The sequence below is a fragment of the Perissodus microlepis genome, chromosome 12 (assembly GCF_051167445.1).
Source record: "Perissodus microlepis isolate ML-2025 ecotype Zambia chromosome 12, ASM5116744v1, whole genome shotgun sequence".
Lineage (NCBI taxonomy): Eukaryota > Metazoa > Chordata > Actinopteri > Cichliformes > Cichlidae > Perissodus > Perissodus microlepis.
The window spans coordinates 14,917,923-14,933,641 of record NC_140472.1 but is presented as its reverse complement, the minus strand read 5'-3'; the positions used below and the strand labels follow the sequence as shown (position 1 = coordinate 14,933,641).

General features: G+C 40.3%; 1 protein-coding gene across 3 annotated transcripts in view; it reads right to left on the bottom strand.

Annotated features, from left to right (window-relative positions):
* adgrv1 (adhesion G protein-coupled receptor V1) overlaps positions 1-15,719 on the bottom strand; it is a 149,772-nt gene that overhangs the window by 26,035 nt on the left and 108,018 nt on the right. For all 3 annotated transcript variants that reach the window (XM_084947172.1, XM_084947173.1, XM_084947174.1), the window contains one exon: positions 2,126-2,242. In XM_084947172.1, coding sequence (XP_084803298.1) covers positions 2,126-2,242 — 117 coding nt within the window. The remainder of the gene's footprint in view (positions 1-2,125; positions 2,243-15,719) is intronic.

The window sequence follows — 15,719 nt, the reverse complement described above, 5'->3', positions numbered from 1 at the left end:
AATACTTTACCAATAACATTATTACATATTATGTTCCCTATGTAAACACTGGTTATGTTCACGTACGCATGTCACATGTTACAAAAGGTTGAAGATTGATGAGAACAAGGCAAATGTTATGCAAGAGAAGGACAACAGGTGGGAAAAGATGGGTAGATGGGGAAGTTCATTTAGGGATACCATTCCTATTGGTAACATGTGTCTTATGTGACGGTATTTTTGTTACTGTGAATTCAGTTTGACTCATAATAGCATAAATTGTGATTCATGATGGTGATAAATCTCATTTCCCTTCTTAAAAAAACAAAAAATGACAACAACTGAGCTTGAGCCTTCAGCTTGATTGTCATCAAGTGGATTTAAGATTGTTTGGAAGAATTACACAACAAATACATATGTATGGCACAGACAAATAATATAGATAAAGTTATTGTCTAATGTCTGTCAAATCTATTTTATCAGGTTATATTTCAAAAATTACAAGGATTTCCTGTATTATGCAACTACCTTTGTTTCTTTGCAGTTCAGGACTCGTTAGGAGGCGGATTACTTAGGAAAAGGGTTTATCACTGCAGCAGCAGCACTAAAGCTGCTGATGAAACCTCTCCCTGCATTCCTTTGCTATTGCAGCAGGTCATAAGTCATCAATAAACTCTTTCCAGGATTACAATTACAATTACAATGCACAGATGTATGTTTACAGTCTTCATGTTCCTAAAAATCCTGGGTGGCTTTGGTGTTGATTATGATTAGTGCTTCTGTGCTGTCTTTCAGTCCAGCTTTGTCCAGCCACTGGTGGGATCTCTGGATCCAGCCACTTCTTCTTCTTCTATCTGCTGGTACATACTGTGCAGGGGCCTGTCTTTCCGTGATGGTTGTTCTCCTTCTCCACTTCTTTCTTGGGTTTCTACTGCCTGAGGTATTCACTAAGCACATGGTCTGTTGTGGCTATTTTCCGTAAAGTGTCACAGTGCAGGATTTGGGGTGAAACCCACCATATGTGGTCAGGAGCCTCCTTGTCTTCATGTCAGTGGCTTCTATTGCCTCCTTTGGCCAGTTTATTATCCCAGCAGGGTATCTGATCATGGGCAGGGCATATGTGTTGTTCTTCCCATTCAGCGGACTCCTCAGGAGTCGCCTTACCCTCTGCAGGTACTTGGTGGTTGCAGCTTTCTTAGGCGCCTCTTCGTGTTTCCCATTTGCCTGTGGGATTCCCAGGTACTTGTAGCTGTCCTCAGTGTCTGCAATGTTGCCTTCTGGTAGTGAGATCCCCTCAGTTCTGAGTATGTTCCATCTCTTTGTTACCATCTGCCTACACTCCAGTCCAAATGACATTCACATTCACATGTTATTACTATAGATCCTAGTGTTGTGGATCAGTGAATCGATGTGTCGTTCACTATTGGCATACAGCTTGATGTCATCCATGGCGCCTGATGATTGTTCTATTCCGTAGTGGGTATCTGTAGCCAATCTTGTCAATGACACTTGATGGTGACATGTGCTATAGGCTTGAAGTTGGCCTCTAGTGTTGTTCACCACATCCCCATTGAGTTCCTGATGAAGGCTCCAAATTGTTTTGCCAATCTGGTATTCCTTGCCAATTCCTTTTTGTGCCCTGTTTATGTATTGAGCCATGTGCCACTATGATGTCTGACAGGAGCTTCCACGTGGTACTGAGGCAGGTAATTGGATGGGACTGGTCCTTTCTGGAGATCCTTGAGGATTAGGACTGTTTGGCCTTCGGTTAGCTATTCTGGGTGTCTCTCGTCAATTAGCAGAGTATGCCTTGGTTCTTTGGAGCGGTTTATTCCCCTGGCTTCTGTCTCTCTGGTATACCTCTTCAAGTGAGGTCAGCTGCTCTCGCACCTAACGCTCCTTCAGTCATACTTGGTACCCAGTCTTGGGTGACCTGACGTCCTTTCTCCCCCTTGCCGTAGCACATGTGTTGTATCTCATCGATCTTCAGTTGTGATAGCAGTCGCTTCTTCCAAATGTTGTTTACACAAATGCAAAAGGCAGTTACAGAAAGATACGTTTTTTTCCACTTGTCAGAAATCAAAAGTGTTATATTTTTTTTTTCCTCCTCACATGTATCTAGTGTTCACTGTGAACCTATCATTACCTGTATGAGCATCCAAAAGAACTGACTGAGATGGAAATAATGAGAGAAGAGCGCCAGAGTAGCACAGCTGTCCTCTAAAAACACTTGGCCACGGAAAGCTGACACCAGGAAACAAATCTGCAGACAAACATGAAAAAAAGAGAAACACACATTTGAAATAGTTTAGTATTGTCTTTAACTCAACTTTTCATCCTTGTGACTATAAAGACAAAGCAACAAGTTTTCATTTCAGCTACTGCATATGCAGATTTTGCACAACACAGTCAGATTTTGCATGCCTGCCAAACTGACACCCACACAGGTTGAGTGCAGTGTCAGCAGTCCACATTGTGCATGAGGCCATTTATTGCCTGTTATATAGTGTATACATTTTTAAAGAAGACTGCAGGACTCTGATACGCACACCTCCCAAAGAGAGATATCCCATCTTGCAGACCTGTTACATCACCTTGCAGCAAGCTCTGAAGGCGGAAGGAAAAGTAAAAGCATCTACAACACTGATAAATATGTTTTGTCATATCGTCCTTTCATCCCACACGCACACAAAGAATGCAAAAATGTGTGGGTGATGCACGTTACAAAAACAGCTTGTGGAAAGTGTGCATATGTGTGCGTGAGAGAGAGAGAGAGCAAGAGAAGGCAAAAGAGACAGCAGCAAGGGAGAGCGAGTTTCATAAGCATGAATGCATTGGGGCAAAAACACAATCTATATGATTAGAGGCAGGATTGTGTCGAAGACCCATGAGGACAGCACAAAATACTGCTGCTCTGTTGTCCATCAGAAAGTTTTATTAACCTCTAGTGCCAAAGCAGCCGGGTGATTGTTACATAGCCTGCAGCCTGTCGGATCACTGCCAGTGCCACGGACCAGATAGGGGGTGAATGGACGACAGCAGGAGTTGAGAGTTGTGGGAAGAATAATAACTTGGTCTCAAGTGTTGCCTACATTTTCATTATTGTCAACAAACAAGTAGCAAAAACGGCTTTAGGTAATAAGAAAGGTGTCTGCTGAATAAATTTCAATTTTAACTAGCATCTAATCTTTGAGTAATTAGGTCTGACTTTAACAGTCACAGTTTTTACAGATCAGATACCAGATACAGATATCTACCTCTCTGAAACACCTCAGTGTATACTGATACTACAATATACATTATATATAGACCGTGCGCTTTAGTAAGCCAGTAGCACTCTGTGGTTTCATTGATTTCATCACGTCAGTCTGTACAGTTACCGCATAAGCATGGTGAAACCTGTTTTCCAAACTCATCGACCCACAGCTTATACTTGTTGCCTTTTAGATGACACCACAAATACTGCATGTTTAAATAGGCTGATGTCATGCAGTCACTTCTCGAATGTCTATTCTTTATAGGTTTTCCACTGAAATTTTGGTCAGTCATATTTTCTAACTTTTTGTTAACCTAGGAAATCCCAAAATGTCCATTTCTGGATTTTCCAGCACTTCCCAACCCTGTCTGCATCCTCTTGCTGAGCGAGAGGAAAAGTCAGTCCCTATTTTAAGGAAACTAAGAATCATAAGTCACTTTCTCATTGGTACTCCAAGCCCTGGAGGGTGTGTATGTGGATAGGATGGCATAGGAAGGAAATTCGTGCATGAGCTACCTGGAATGATGCCTGAATCAACAAGCTGTTTGGGTAGCTTATGGGAAAAAACAGGGTTAGGTATTTTTAGCAGAGTTATGCTTATGTCGCCTAAAAGCAAAATGATGGGGGGAAATTACCAAATGCTTAAAATCTGCAAGATATAAAATCATGAGCCAACGTGATGTAGATATACGCACCAAGATTATAACTTTGAAAAACCAAGCAGAGTGACAATAAATACTAAACATTCTCTTTAATGTGTACTTCAGTTGATCAGCAGCTGTGATAGCACAGGTAATATTGTTTTCACCTTGAGTGTGTGAGTTTGTATGCATCATCATGGCAAAATTGGAATAGATAACTTTTTTTTTGTAAATAATTTAGCAGGTGTTTACATGTTGAGACAGTAACATGTTGTGTAGCTAAAATGTTGCTTTCGCCATTTGTGTGGACAAATGATGGTTCAAGAGACACCACAGAGGTGATTCGAATATCTGGGAGAAAACTGCAAACGTGCAAGATAAAGTCGCAAAAATTCACAAGTACGTAGCTGGAATCGAAATAAACAGCCTGCTGGGAGATGGGTGTGGCCTGACCATAGGTACTAAGCAAAAAGTGCCAGAGCAAGAAGGGCAAGAGTGACTAGAAAGTATAATTACCTCGTGTAATAACGTGAGGTCCAAGGCCTCACTGGCATCTTGGCTATGTTCATTGTAAGAGTTTCATGATTTTTTAGGTCAGATCCTGTGTCCGTTTCATGCAATAATACAGCTTTGACCAATGAATCCACACAAGTTTACCATAGCCTTTTGTGAAATAGCTTAATAGTCGCAGGAAGTGAACCTAATGGCAGGCGGTGACAAAATGACAGGTACAGAGAAACAGCTATGTATGGGGGAAAGGCAAAGGACTGAAATGAACATATGCAGTGCTTTGAACATGTAACTGCCTCTTAGAAATGCACGAGGCTCTGTGTTTGTTCTGTTCTTGTTCTCAACAACAGAAGCGAGGTAAAAGCAACCACTCTGAATAAGTTAAAGATTTGATTTGATTAGAACTCGTCTGTTTTTTATCTGCCTTGGCATTCAGTAGGTAGTAGTACGGACAGATACACACAAGCACATGAAGAGCAGGCTCCCTTTTTTTGCTTTTGTTCTCACTCTATTGTTACCACTCAACAGGGACATATTAATACATCACACTTCATATCATGTGGTTGACAACTAACTCTTATGTAGGGCACTGAATCAAAGTTAGTTAAATCTGTCACGACTTTCTGTGGTATTGTTCTCCCTGTTTTTGTGTTAGGTTTCACTTCCTTCGGCTCATTTTCCCGATTAGTATCTGTAACTGTCCTTACACCTGTTTCATCTCCCCTCGTTACCTGTGTATGCATATCTTGTCTGAGTCTCCCCTTGTCCTTTGTTTCATAATCCCTAGTGCTTGTGTGTTTTCTAGTTCCATGTTTCCCAGGAGATTCTTCGCGTTTGAATTGTCTGCGCCTGCTTAGTCGCTGTCTATTTTGTATTTTAGGTGAAGAGTTCAGCATTAAAGCTGCTTTTTGAGTTCATGTTCTTTCTCCCAAGTCCTGCATTTGAATCCACATCTTGCCTGCCACACAGCCGCACCCTGACGCCTACAGTGTTTTAATCATTATGATTACTCCCCTTATTATGTGGCCAAAGAAATTTTATTAAACTTGATGAGAGGAGTGATCATTTGGGTAGTAGTCACTGTTCAGATGGAAATCTTATAATGGGATTATAGCCAACTGCCAGAATGGTAATGAATCACTGGTTACATTAAACACAAACTATATTTATATTTTTTAATAGGATGCCTCTGTTACAGGGCTCAGTTTGTCATGGATAGCTATAACTAATTAGCTAACAGAAGTTAGCAAAGAAGGTATGAATGTCATTGTTCAGTCCACTCGCAGTGTGACCTACCAATATGGAATAGGTTGGTAGAGTAAGGGGAAGTGACAGGTGTGGACATGAAGTTTATCAGGTAGTTTATAAGCTACTGATCTGCTTTTTGTCTCCAGGCTCTTTTTTCCCTATTGTGTAACACACTAGGAGTCAACCTGTCTAGACCCTCAGGCTATAGACTTATTCACAGCCGACACTGAGAGGTGATACAGGACTCTAAATACAAGTCCTGTCAGTGAAGTCTGTGTTATGTGTGTGCTTGCATGTTCTTGTGTCTGATAAAACAGGAATCACCAAAGCTCACACACATCCAGCTGTCCTGGTAATCGGTTGCCCCAGTATACAAAGATACAATTCAGGCATGCAGTTTTTTTCCACAACATAACTTAAAACAAGTAAATAACAAAAAAGATTAGACAGAAAATAATACAGAAGCATCTCTTCATCCACAGACTTTGTCATCAGACCAATGACGTTGAGCTTCAATGACTATGCATTCATCGCTTTGGCTAAATTTCCAAGAAATGTTAGAAAGTAAAGGTTTTGTGTCCTGGAAGCACTCCATTCACTGCTGTTATTGTGCTTTGTTTTGTTCCTACTGCCTTGGGAATAATTTTACTTTCACTGGACAAGGTGTAACCAAATTTTTGTATTGTATAGGGGGAGATCGTGGCTCATGAGTTGACAGTTCATCTTGTAATCAGAAGGTTCGAGCCCCGGCTCCCACAGTCTCGGTCGTTGTGTCCTTGGGCAAGACACTTCACCCGTTGCCTACTGGTGGTGTTCAGAGGGCCCGGTGGCGCCAGTGTCCGGAAGCCTCGCCTCTGTCAGTGCGCCCCAGGGCAGCTGTGGCTACAATGTAGCTTGCCATCACCAGTGTGTGAATGGGTGGATGACTGAATGTAGTGTAAAGCGCCTTGGGGTCCTTTGGGACTAAGTAAAACGCTATACAAATACAGGCCATTTACCATATTGTAACAAACTGGCATAAAAATAACTAAATGCCCTTTTTCATTAACTTTTCCTGGCAGTCTAAATGATACCGACAGCAACATCGTCAAGATAAAGACAAAAGAACACATAATACACAGTGCAAAATGCCACCAAAAACACATATTTACTTGTTAACACGACAAAGGAGAAATCCTACAACATCAAACTGCACAGAGGCAAAATATTTAGGTGCTGTTGGCTGCAGCTCTAATACTCGCAGTGAGTGTGCAGCTGATCGATCGCCCTGTATGCTGAGCTAAGTGTACTAGGATGGCTAAAAATAGAATCTGCCATATGCATTACATCACTGATGGAGTGGGGTCTAAGCTGTCTGCCAGAGTATCCATCTCATATTGTGTCCCGAAACACTTAACCTCTGCGTTCCCCTGCTCCTCCACCTCCAGCTTTCCTCATCACATCTTTTTTTTCCTTCTTCCCCCTTCTCCCACCCCATCCGCTGCTCCACCCTTCATCTCATCTCCCCCTCCTCTTCTCTTGCCTCCCTTCTCCTTCACCACCCCCTACTCTCTAACAGCTACCGGTCTGATCTAGCTGGCTCCAGCATCAGCCTGCACCCTGGGTGTTTCCTCTTATGCCTTTGTTCAGAAAGAGCTTAAGAAAACAAAAGGGGAAAAGAAATATATAACGTTACCACTTCACTCTCATTTCCATCATAATTTTCTCACTTACCATGGACCAGTTTTATTTCTCTAATCGCAATCATTCATACCTCATCTCACAAACACCTCAGAAACACCTTTCTAGAATATGCAGAATTGCATCAGAGTCTTTGCATGCTGCAGCCCCTCAATTTTTTTTAATGTGCTGATACATATAGTGCAGCCAGTTGCAAGAAACAGGTGACACAAAAGTGGCTGAGAGGTGGGTTAGTGGGCCAGTGTGTGTTGCAAAGAAGAAGAAGCGATTGAGCATTTGCTGACATGACGCAGCTTTATCAAAATACTGAAAATGAAGTATTTTTGCAACTTAAAGCCTCTGTATGCAACTCACAAAATCACATAGGCTCCCAACATATCTGATAATGATCGGCTATTCCAAGTGTGTTCGAGGCATGTCCAGTTGCTTAAGGTCTGAGGGAAAAGTAAAGTTCACAGGTGTTTTGGGTTGAATCTTTGGTTGGGACATACTTGCTGAGCCAGCTGTTAGCAAATAAACACCCACCCTCTTTGTTCTGTTTCACATCCAAACAGCCACAACGCTGCAGCTACTTTTGCTTACGTGAGGACACACTGCAGTGCTGTAATTGGGTGTATGTGCTTGCACGAAACAGGAAGATGATATCAGGAGCGTCCACTGTGTATTTTGGGATCAACTGATAAACTGTATTTCCAGAATAAACAATAGTCTGAGAGCCTGCAGGTCTCAGGCTTTCAGAGGCAGAGGTGATTCAGCAATAGGGGACAAACTCAAAAGCGGTCAACAAATTCACAGTGTCATTAGGGTCATTATTTAAAGTCTGGGGAATGTGGAAATCCAGGCTTGTTTGTGCTGTCTCTTTGACTTTGTGAAGACCCCCCGTCCTTATAGTCACACAAAAAGTGAATGAAAAATATCAATAGATATCAATACATAAACAATCTATTGATACTCTGTTGAAACTAACCACATTGTTGTTTTTGTTATTGCTGGATCTTTTTGTCACTGCTTATTCTATACTCACACAGCTACCAGCAATAATGCTAACTCCTCCATACAGAGGACTCAATAGTACCACCCACATGAAGCAGTTTTAGCTGCATTCCTAACAGGCCTCCTCTTTCTCCTATTTAGTCTTCAGTCAAAGAGTCTCAGTACTGCTGGAAACTGAAGCTGCTTTTGATCTCAACATGGCTACTTTAAAGAAGTCTCTTGAATTTGTTTCTTCAACATCTGGTGAGAGGAAATCTGGAGACCAGACAGAAAACTCTCTGCAAGCAATGGGACACACACACACACACACACACACACACACACACACACACACACGCATATTCATACACAGCTATAAAAACATTGTAACCAGCTGTTCAAGGTCAGCTCCCTAAGCTCACACACTCAATGGGTCTACTTTGCCCTACCACAAACCTCTGTGTGTCCCACAGTGCATTCATGATGTGGGTGTGATTCAGCCCCCAAAATGACTTCTTCAGTTTACTGCCATGGTTTGACCAGTAAAGACATTTGCTTTATGTTATTCTGCATAAACAGATGAAATGTCATACAGCAAAACATCAAGGAGGCTAAAATATAGGTCAAGTTGTGTTCTATTCACAAATGTTGAGAAATTCTCTACTACAATCATTCACATCTGATTATGACAACCCCACCATGAACAGTCTTTCCACGCTTACCTGCTTCTTCCAGATTAGCAATATTTCTATGGTTCGGGATAATTGCAAGTCTAACTACAGTGATCACAAAGCATGCAGAAACCTACGCTGACCTTCTTAAGCTGTTTCATTCATTTCTGTCTAACAAGCCATTGATTAAGAAAACTGATTGATCTGGAGCAGTCCTCAGTGTGTGGCAATGGCTGGCTGTAAAGCCAATCAATTTGTGAAAAACTCTGGATAAGATATTGCTTGCTCCATTCATGCTACTCCTGCCAGCATATCTATCATATACTCTGCTTTGGTGTCTCCCTTTGTAATTTAGACTAAGACCAACTGCTGTGACATCATGCATTTAATAAAGTCTCAATTGGCCCTTTCTATCTAACTCAATAAATTATGACTAAACAGGTTGCTTGGACCTTCAACTTAATCTTCTAGTTGTAATTTAACTGGGGACTCTTGTAATTTTTGCAAGGTACTTGCAGATTGCTTGGATATAAACAATATCTTGACTGCACACTTTTTAACTAGCAGTTAAAATTCTGCCTAATGAGGAAACTTGTTTACAACTTACATTCCACAACAGGTGAATTCATTCAAAGAAAACTGAGATGGAAATGTGAGTCAAACATGTTCCCTCCTGTGCCTGTGAAGGATTTTCTGTGGGCTTCAAAAAGCTCTAGTCATAAAAATGAGCAGAGCTCAGGGAAGTCATTGATCAGAAACTTCATTCACCGCTGCTGTTGAACTTGGCTCTCGTCATGGAGCTATAGTGACCCCTACAGGTTATTGCGATGAGGGTTTGGTTGCTCAGCCAAAGTTTGTAAGGCAGGGGTTATGTGTGTATATTGGGGGGAGTGGGTTAAATGAGTGGGTCACTTCTTAACAAGATTGCAAACATTTGTGTTTACATCACGTACGCCTGTCTGACCATTTCCATGATCCATGGACCATGGAACCCTTTTTTTTTTTTTTTTTTTTTTTTTAAATAATATGAGTTTTCATCATTTAAAGCTCAAGTTATTAAATGTTCAGGAAAATACTGCAATTAGACACACATTACAAACAAACTGCCAAGGCATACTGATTACAATCTCCTGGTAACCCAAGAACAAAAGGCCTTTATATAGATATGTCTCAGTCTTTTCAGGAAATATGCAGTTTCCTTCCTCAGTTCATTATTTTATGACTCACTGAGGAAGTTGGGTGGCTCACATTTTCTATTTCAGTCCATTGAGTTAGCAAAACAGAGCTTAGACTATCTATCACTATCTCTGTGTCTGTTTCATTGCAGTTTGTAAAATCTACGACAGCTTTAAAGGACTCACAAAAACGTGCACTGTACAACGTGGCAGTAGCAGAACCATTACTGCGAGTCTTATGTGCTATACGTGACAACAACAGGGAGACATCCTGCTCAACTCAACCTAGAAAACATGTGCAAACATCATGGTGGAATGGCCTCAACAGTTTCGGTGTAAACACTTTTCGAAACTTCCAATGTTCACTCAACTCAACATACAAAGCTCGGCCAAGACAAGCTGTTAAATTCCAAAAATAGAACAGGATATTGGGGACTTTGACAACTGTAGGCTCCCACTTTGTTTATCATTCACAGTGTCAACGGTCCTGATGGCAAACTGAATGACTCCACATAATCAGGTTAAAGGTGACTGGAGAGTTTAGCAAGTACATTTCTAATCATTGCATTTTAAATCAGCTTGCATTCACAACACTTTGGCCTTAAATTTAAAAGGAGCTTGCGTGACAGAAAAACATATTTACAGAAATGACAGTAACTGCAGAATAAAACAGGCCCTTGACTTAACTTGCCACAGGAGAGTCTATGCACAGACGGTTTATATAATACCTTTAACTGTTAAAGCAGGTAATGAATGTAAGTTTTAGGCAAGAAAGTTTTTAGAACTCAGTTTTACAGTTGTCCATAAGAATATGCTTTCAGGACTTATCACAATTATTTATCACAGTTTTTCAAAAAAAACCACTCAGAATTAACTGCTTTTGGGACTTGCTCTTGGATGCATCCTCTTTTTCACAGCTACCAGGTAGGCAACTGTAGAAAATGATCTACTGTGACTTTTAGCTTTATGTGTAAAAATAGAAGTTCAGATGCTTCTAAGGTCACCATAGCCCACTTTCAGAAAAGAATTATATGTAACTTTCAGAGGCTACAAAGGTTAGACTCTCTGAACACAACATATGGTTAAACAACCACTAGAATTAATCCATTTGCATTGCTACATATTAACAAATAAACAGGCACACATGCAGCTAGAAGATCAAAAACACAGACATGTAATGTCTTTTAAACATATGCAAATGCAAAGTTAGTAGTACTTCTGCAGTGTAATGCAAACGAGCAGTAAGCTGTCTAGAGTGCAGTTTACTTTATCTGCACAAAAAGTCATCAGTGATGAAGATAATCAGGCTACAATATACAGTGGTGTGAAAAAGTGCTTGCCCCTTCTTGATTTACGTATTTGTCACACTTACATGTTTCAGATCATCAAACTAATTTTAATGTTAGACAAAGATAACCTGGGTAAATACTAAATGCAGTTTTTAAATGATGAATTCATTGATTAAGAGAGAAAAGTTAACCTGTCTCGTTAAGTTTAAATAATTAAATCATGAATTAACTGTGACTAAGTTCAGCTTCAGTAAAAACACTCTGGCCTGATTACTGGCAGACCTGTTGAATCAAGTCCCAAATCCCTTAAATCAGGGGTGTCAAACTCAAATACACAGTGGGCCAAAATTCAAAACTGGAACAAAGTCGTGGGCTAACATTAATATTTATTGGAAAAAAAATCTTCCTCCAGATATAAGAATGAATCTTTTCTTATGGACTCAAATAAGTTTTGCTGGAAAGCTGAATATGGAAAAAGCAAAGCTTAATACTAAATAATATATATATTAGCTGTATAATACCAGTAGGCCAGCTCTAATAGTAATTTGGTATGGCTTCGCGGGCCAAATGTAATTAGGCCAAATTTGGCCCGCGGGCCAGAGTTTGACACCTATGACTTATGGCAAAGTTACAGTCTCAATGTTATTCTTTATTTTTTCTCAGTGTCTTCTTGAGGGACAGTATGTGTATATGTGTACGTGATATTAAATGAATGTTTAAGTGCAGGTTATTGTGCAGACTCAGCACAGAGCATCAAAGCGTTGATTTGTAGTGTGTCACATCAGTGTGGTGGCAGCTGTCCTGGCAGCCATTTTTGGAATTCCATAATATACTATGATTCATATCAGTATGTCACACATAAACACATTGTATTGAATGACACAAAAACAGAATCTTATGAGAATTATAAGATTCTGCTAACATTCTGTCCACATTTGATAACCTGCTTAGTGATATGAAATCATCATCAATGTGTGTGGGCAAAACAGAAGCAACTTTGGATTTCTAACTACAAATCCATTCTCTCTTGTTTCTTTTTGTCTTTATCCCACTCTAACAGTTGGATGTAACAGTGAGACCAAATTCACAACCCAATAGAAACAGGTCCAGGTACATTTACTGCAATATTCAAACTGAATACAGGCTGCTGGCCATTGACATGTAGTATCCTTTTGACTTGAAGTCACCTGGAACTGTAGCTGTGCTGTAAACAAATAATGAAGCACAGTTTGACCAGAATAAGAACTAGAATCTTTAACACACTAAGATAATAAAATACACAAGCTATTTGGCTGGTAACTGGCAATAAGCCAGAGGACTAATGGCCCAGAAGGCCCAAATGAAACTAGTAATGTCCAGACATCTAGCCTATATTACTTAATATTCATTAACCTATTTAAAAAGCACTTTTGCTCTGTTTCAGGTAAAGTGTAAATCTGCACCTCTGATTTGTGTTATTACATTTTCTCTTTGTCTTTTTCTGCTGCAGCAGCCAAAGTCTGATTTATTAATGACAAACCAGTGGTAGAAGCATCATAACATCAAGAAAACTGGACAGTTAAAGGATTTTTCTTTTTACATAAAAAAGAAAAAAAAAAGTTTGATGATCTGAAATGTTTAAGTGTGACAAACATACAAATAAATAGGAAAATGCTTTTTCACACCATTGTCATATAAAAGACTTACTTCCTTCATTCTGTTCATTGACCCCATTGTGGACCACTAAAATTTTGTATACTATGTAGTATATACCTTATTTACTTTATTTATTAAATTTTGGGTTTGTTTTGTTTTTTTGCACTACATTAGACAACATCAAAATAGCGTTGTCAAAAATGACAATAGCGTTGGCATTTTTGTTATTTGTGTTTTGTAATCTTTATAAAAACCTAGAAAAAACCACCTCTTAATCTTTGGTATATGGCGAGGCGCTGTGGACATCCAAGTTTGTGATTGTGTAGATTTTTCAAATCAATACCATGGTTGCATCTACTGAAAATCTCTGTGAAGCTTAAATCTCAGTGACCTTGACTTCAAGGTCAGAGGTCAACTTTTCTGAAAATCGAAGGAGTTTCACATTTATAACACAGGTATGTCTACTAGGAGGCTGAAGGGTAGCACTATATATTTATAAACAATCAAAAACAACAATTTATTTCCAATTTGTATGGAATTTATTTCTGTAAACATGGTGTTTTAGGTCGGATTAAAGGACTGATGTGATGGTAAGGTGTCCGCTGCTCTGCTTTGAATATTGGTAGGCTTTTTTTTTTTAAATTTTCACAAGAATTGCTAGTTCCCCTAGAGTTTTGGCCACCCCAGCAATCAGAAGATTCCCTATGAGCAAGCATTTAGCGACAGTGGGAAGGAAAAACTCCCTTTAAAAAGGAAGAAACCTTCGACAGAACTAGGCTCAGGAAGGGACAGTCATCTGCCGCGACTGGTTGGGGTGGGGGGAGTGAAAATTTAAAAAAAAAAAAAAGCCAAAGTGATAATTATTGGAGCAGCTTAATTAATATTGTAATTTGCTGTTAATATCCTTTTCCAACCCCAGTTTGTGTTTTTATCACTTTTGTCCAGGGTGGAAGATGCCATGCTGGAGATTGACTCTGTATGGTTTTTCAGTGTTGATACTTGGGAACCTGTTGGAGAGGCTAGGGTTGAAAAAGGGATGCCATAGAACCTGAGAGGGTGTTATCCGCTGGTGTGCATCCAAGGCCAACATCTCTTTAATTAGGCTGACAAATAAGCGTTGGCCATCTTCTGGTCCTCGTCTAAACATCATTATTTGTTCGAGGTCATCCAGACGTTTAAGTTTTATGTATCTTGTCTCCAAAGATTCATATCCTGTTTCGTATTGAAATTGTTGGGCGGTCTTAAATGTCCAGCGTTGTTGGTTGTAGTTATAGTTGTCTTTTGTGAAATAGTCTTCAGTGTACACGCCAGGATCGAGAACATGATCTGGTGGCTGACCCTGAGTCTCTATGATGAATTTCAAAACATCATAATATTTTTTTCCAGGGTAGAGTGGCACACCTGTAACAAGCTCAACAGCCACCAGCCCCAGAGACCACATGTCACATGCTTCGTTATAAGGAAGATCAAGCATAACCTCAGGTGCACTATAACCAACTGTCCCCACACAGTCACCAGGCATCACTGCAGATGCAGGACATGCGAGGCCAAAGTCTATAAGTCTGACTTTGACTGGAGACTCATAGCGATTTACAACCATGATGTTTCCAGGTTTGAGGTCAGCGTGCACTATTCCCAAAGAACCCAGGTGGGACAGAGCATTTGTGAGTTGACCTAAAATTGGCTGACTTCGCTTATGGGGAGACGCCGGTTATTCGGGTCCCGTATGTAGTCCCACAGGCATTGATCAAGGAGTTCAAATTTCAGGCAAACCCGCTTTCTGTCAAGGAAAAAGCCGTTCCATTGAACAATGTTGGCGGCATCTGGATCCAACCTTCGCAGCTGCTCCAGGATGAAAATTTCCTTTTTTGCCAGTTGCAGAATATCAGGGCGGCTCTTGTTCACCTTAATAGCCACAGCTTGGTTGGTTTTGGTATCACGGCATTTGGCTACAATACCAAAGCCCCCTTCTCCGAGGAAAGCCTCTACCTTGCGCGTTTCGTTTTGAGGTGAAAAGGAACACAGTTTGAAAAAGACACAAAGCTGGATTTATTCTGTGTCTTTGCTGCACAGCTGCCTCTTCTCCTGTCATTCTCTCCCCTCTCTCTCCTGTTTCTACTTCAATCATGAAACTGATCAATGATCAGCTAATCGGCTTTTCTCTCTTGTTTGTTTATCGCCCACTTTGCGATAACCAGCAGATGTCGCGCTTAAACAACAGCAGCACGTTTAAACTTGATCAGCTGTGGTTAGAATTTATTTAATATTAATTTATAGTATCAGCTGATGTTTGCTGGAGCCACAGCTGTAAAAAAGCTGCTGGTCATGATGTCGGTTTGGTTATCTGGTGAGAGGGAAACATGAAGATGAAACCAGGAGATGTCCTTACTGAATCATCAGAGCTGAACAGGTGATGGAGAAACAGGTTTACCTTTTAGGTGACATGAATGAGTTGAAGGAAAGCTATGAACTGTTTCTGAGAGACAAATAACACCAGGATCCTTTTCTAAGTAGCTGACAGCTGGTAACTGTGCAGGGGCGGGTCTAGCAAAGTTTTGCCAGGGGGCCAGGTAGGGCATTAACAGGGAGAGGGGGCACAAAGAAATACTTTTCTTTCTTATGTCATTTAAAAACTTTGAATAAATAATTATCTGAATCTTACA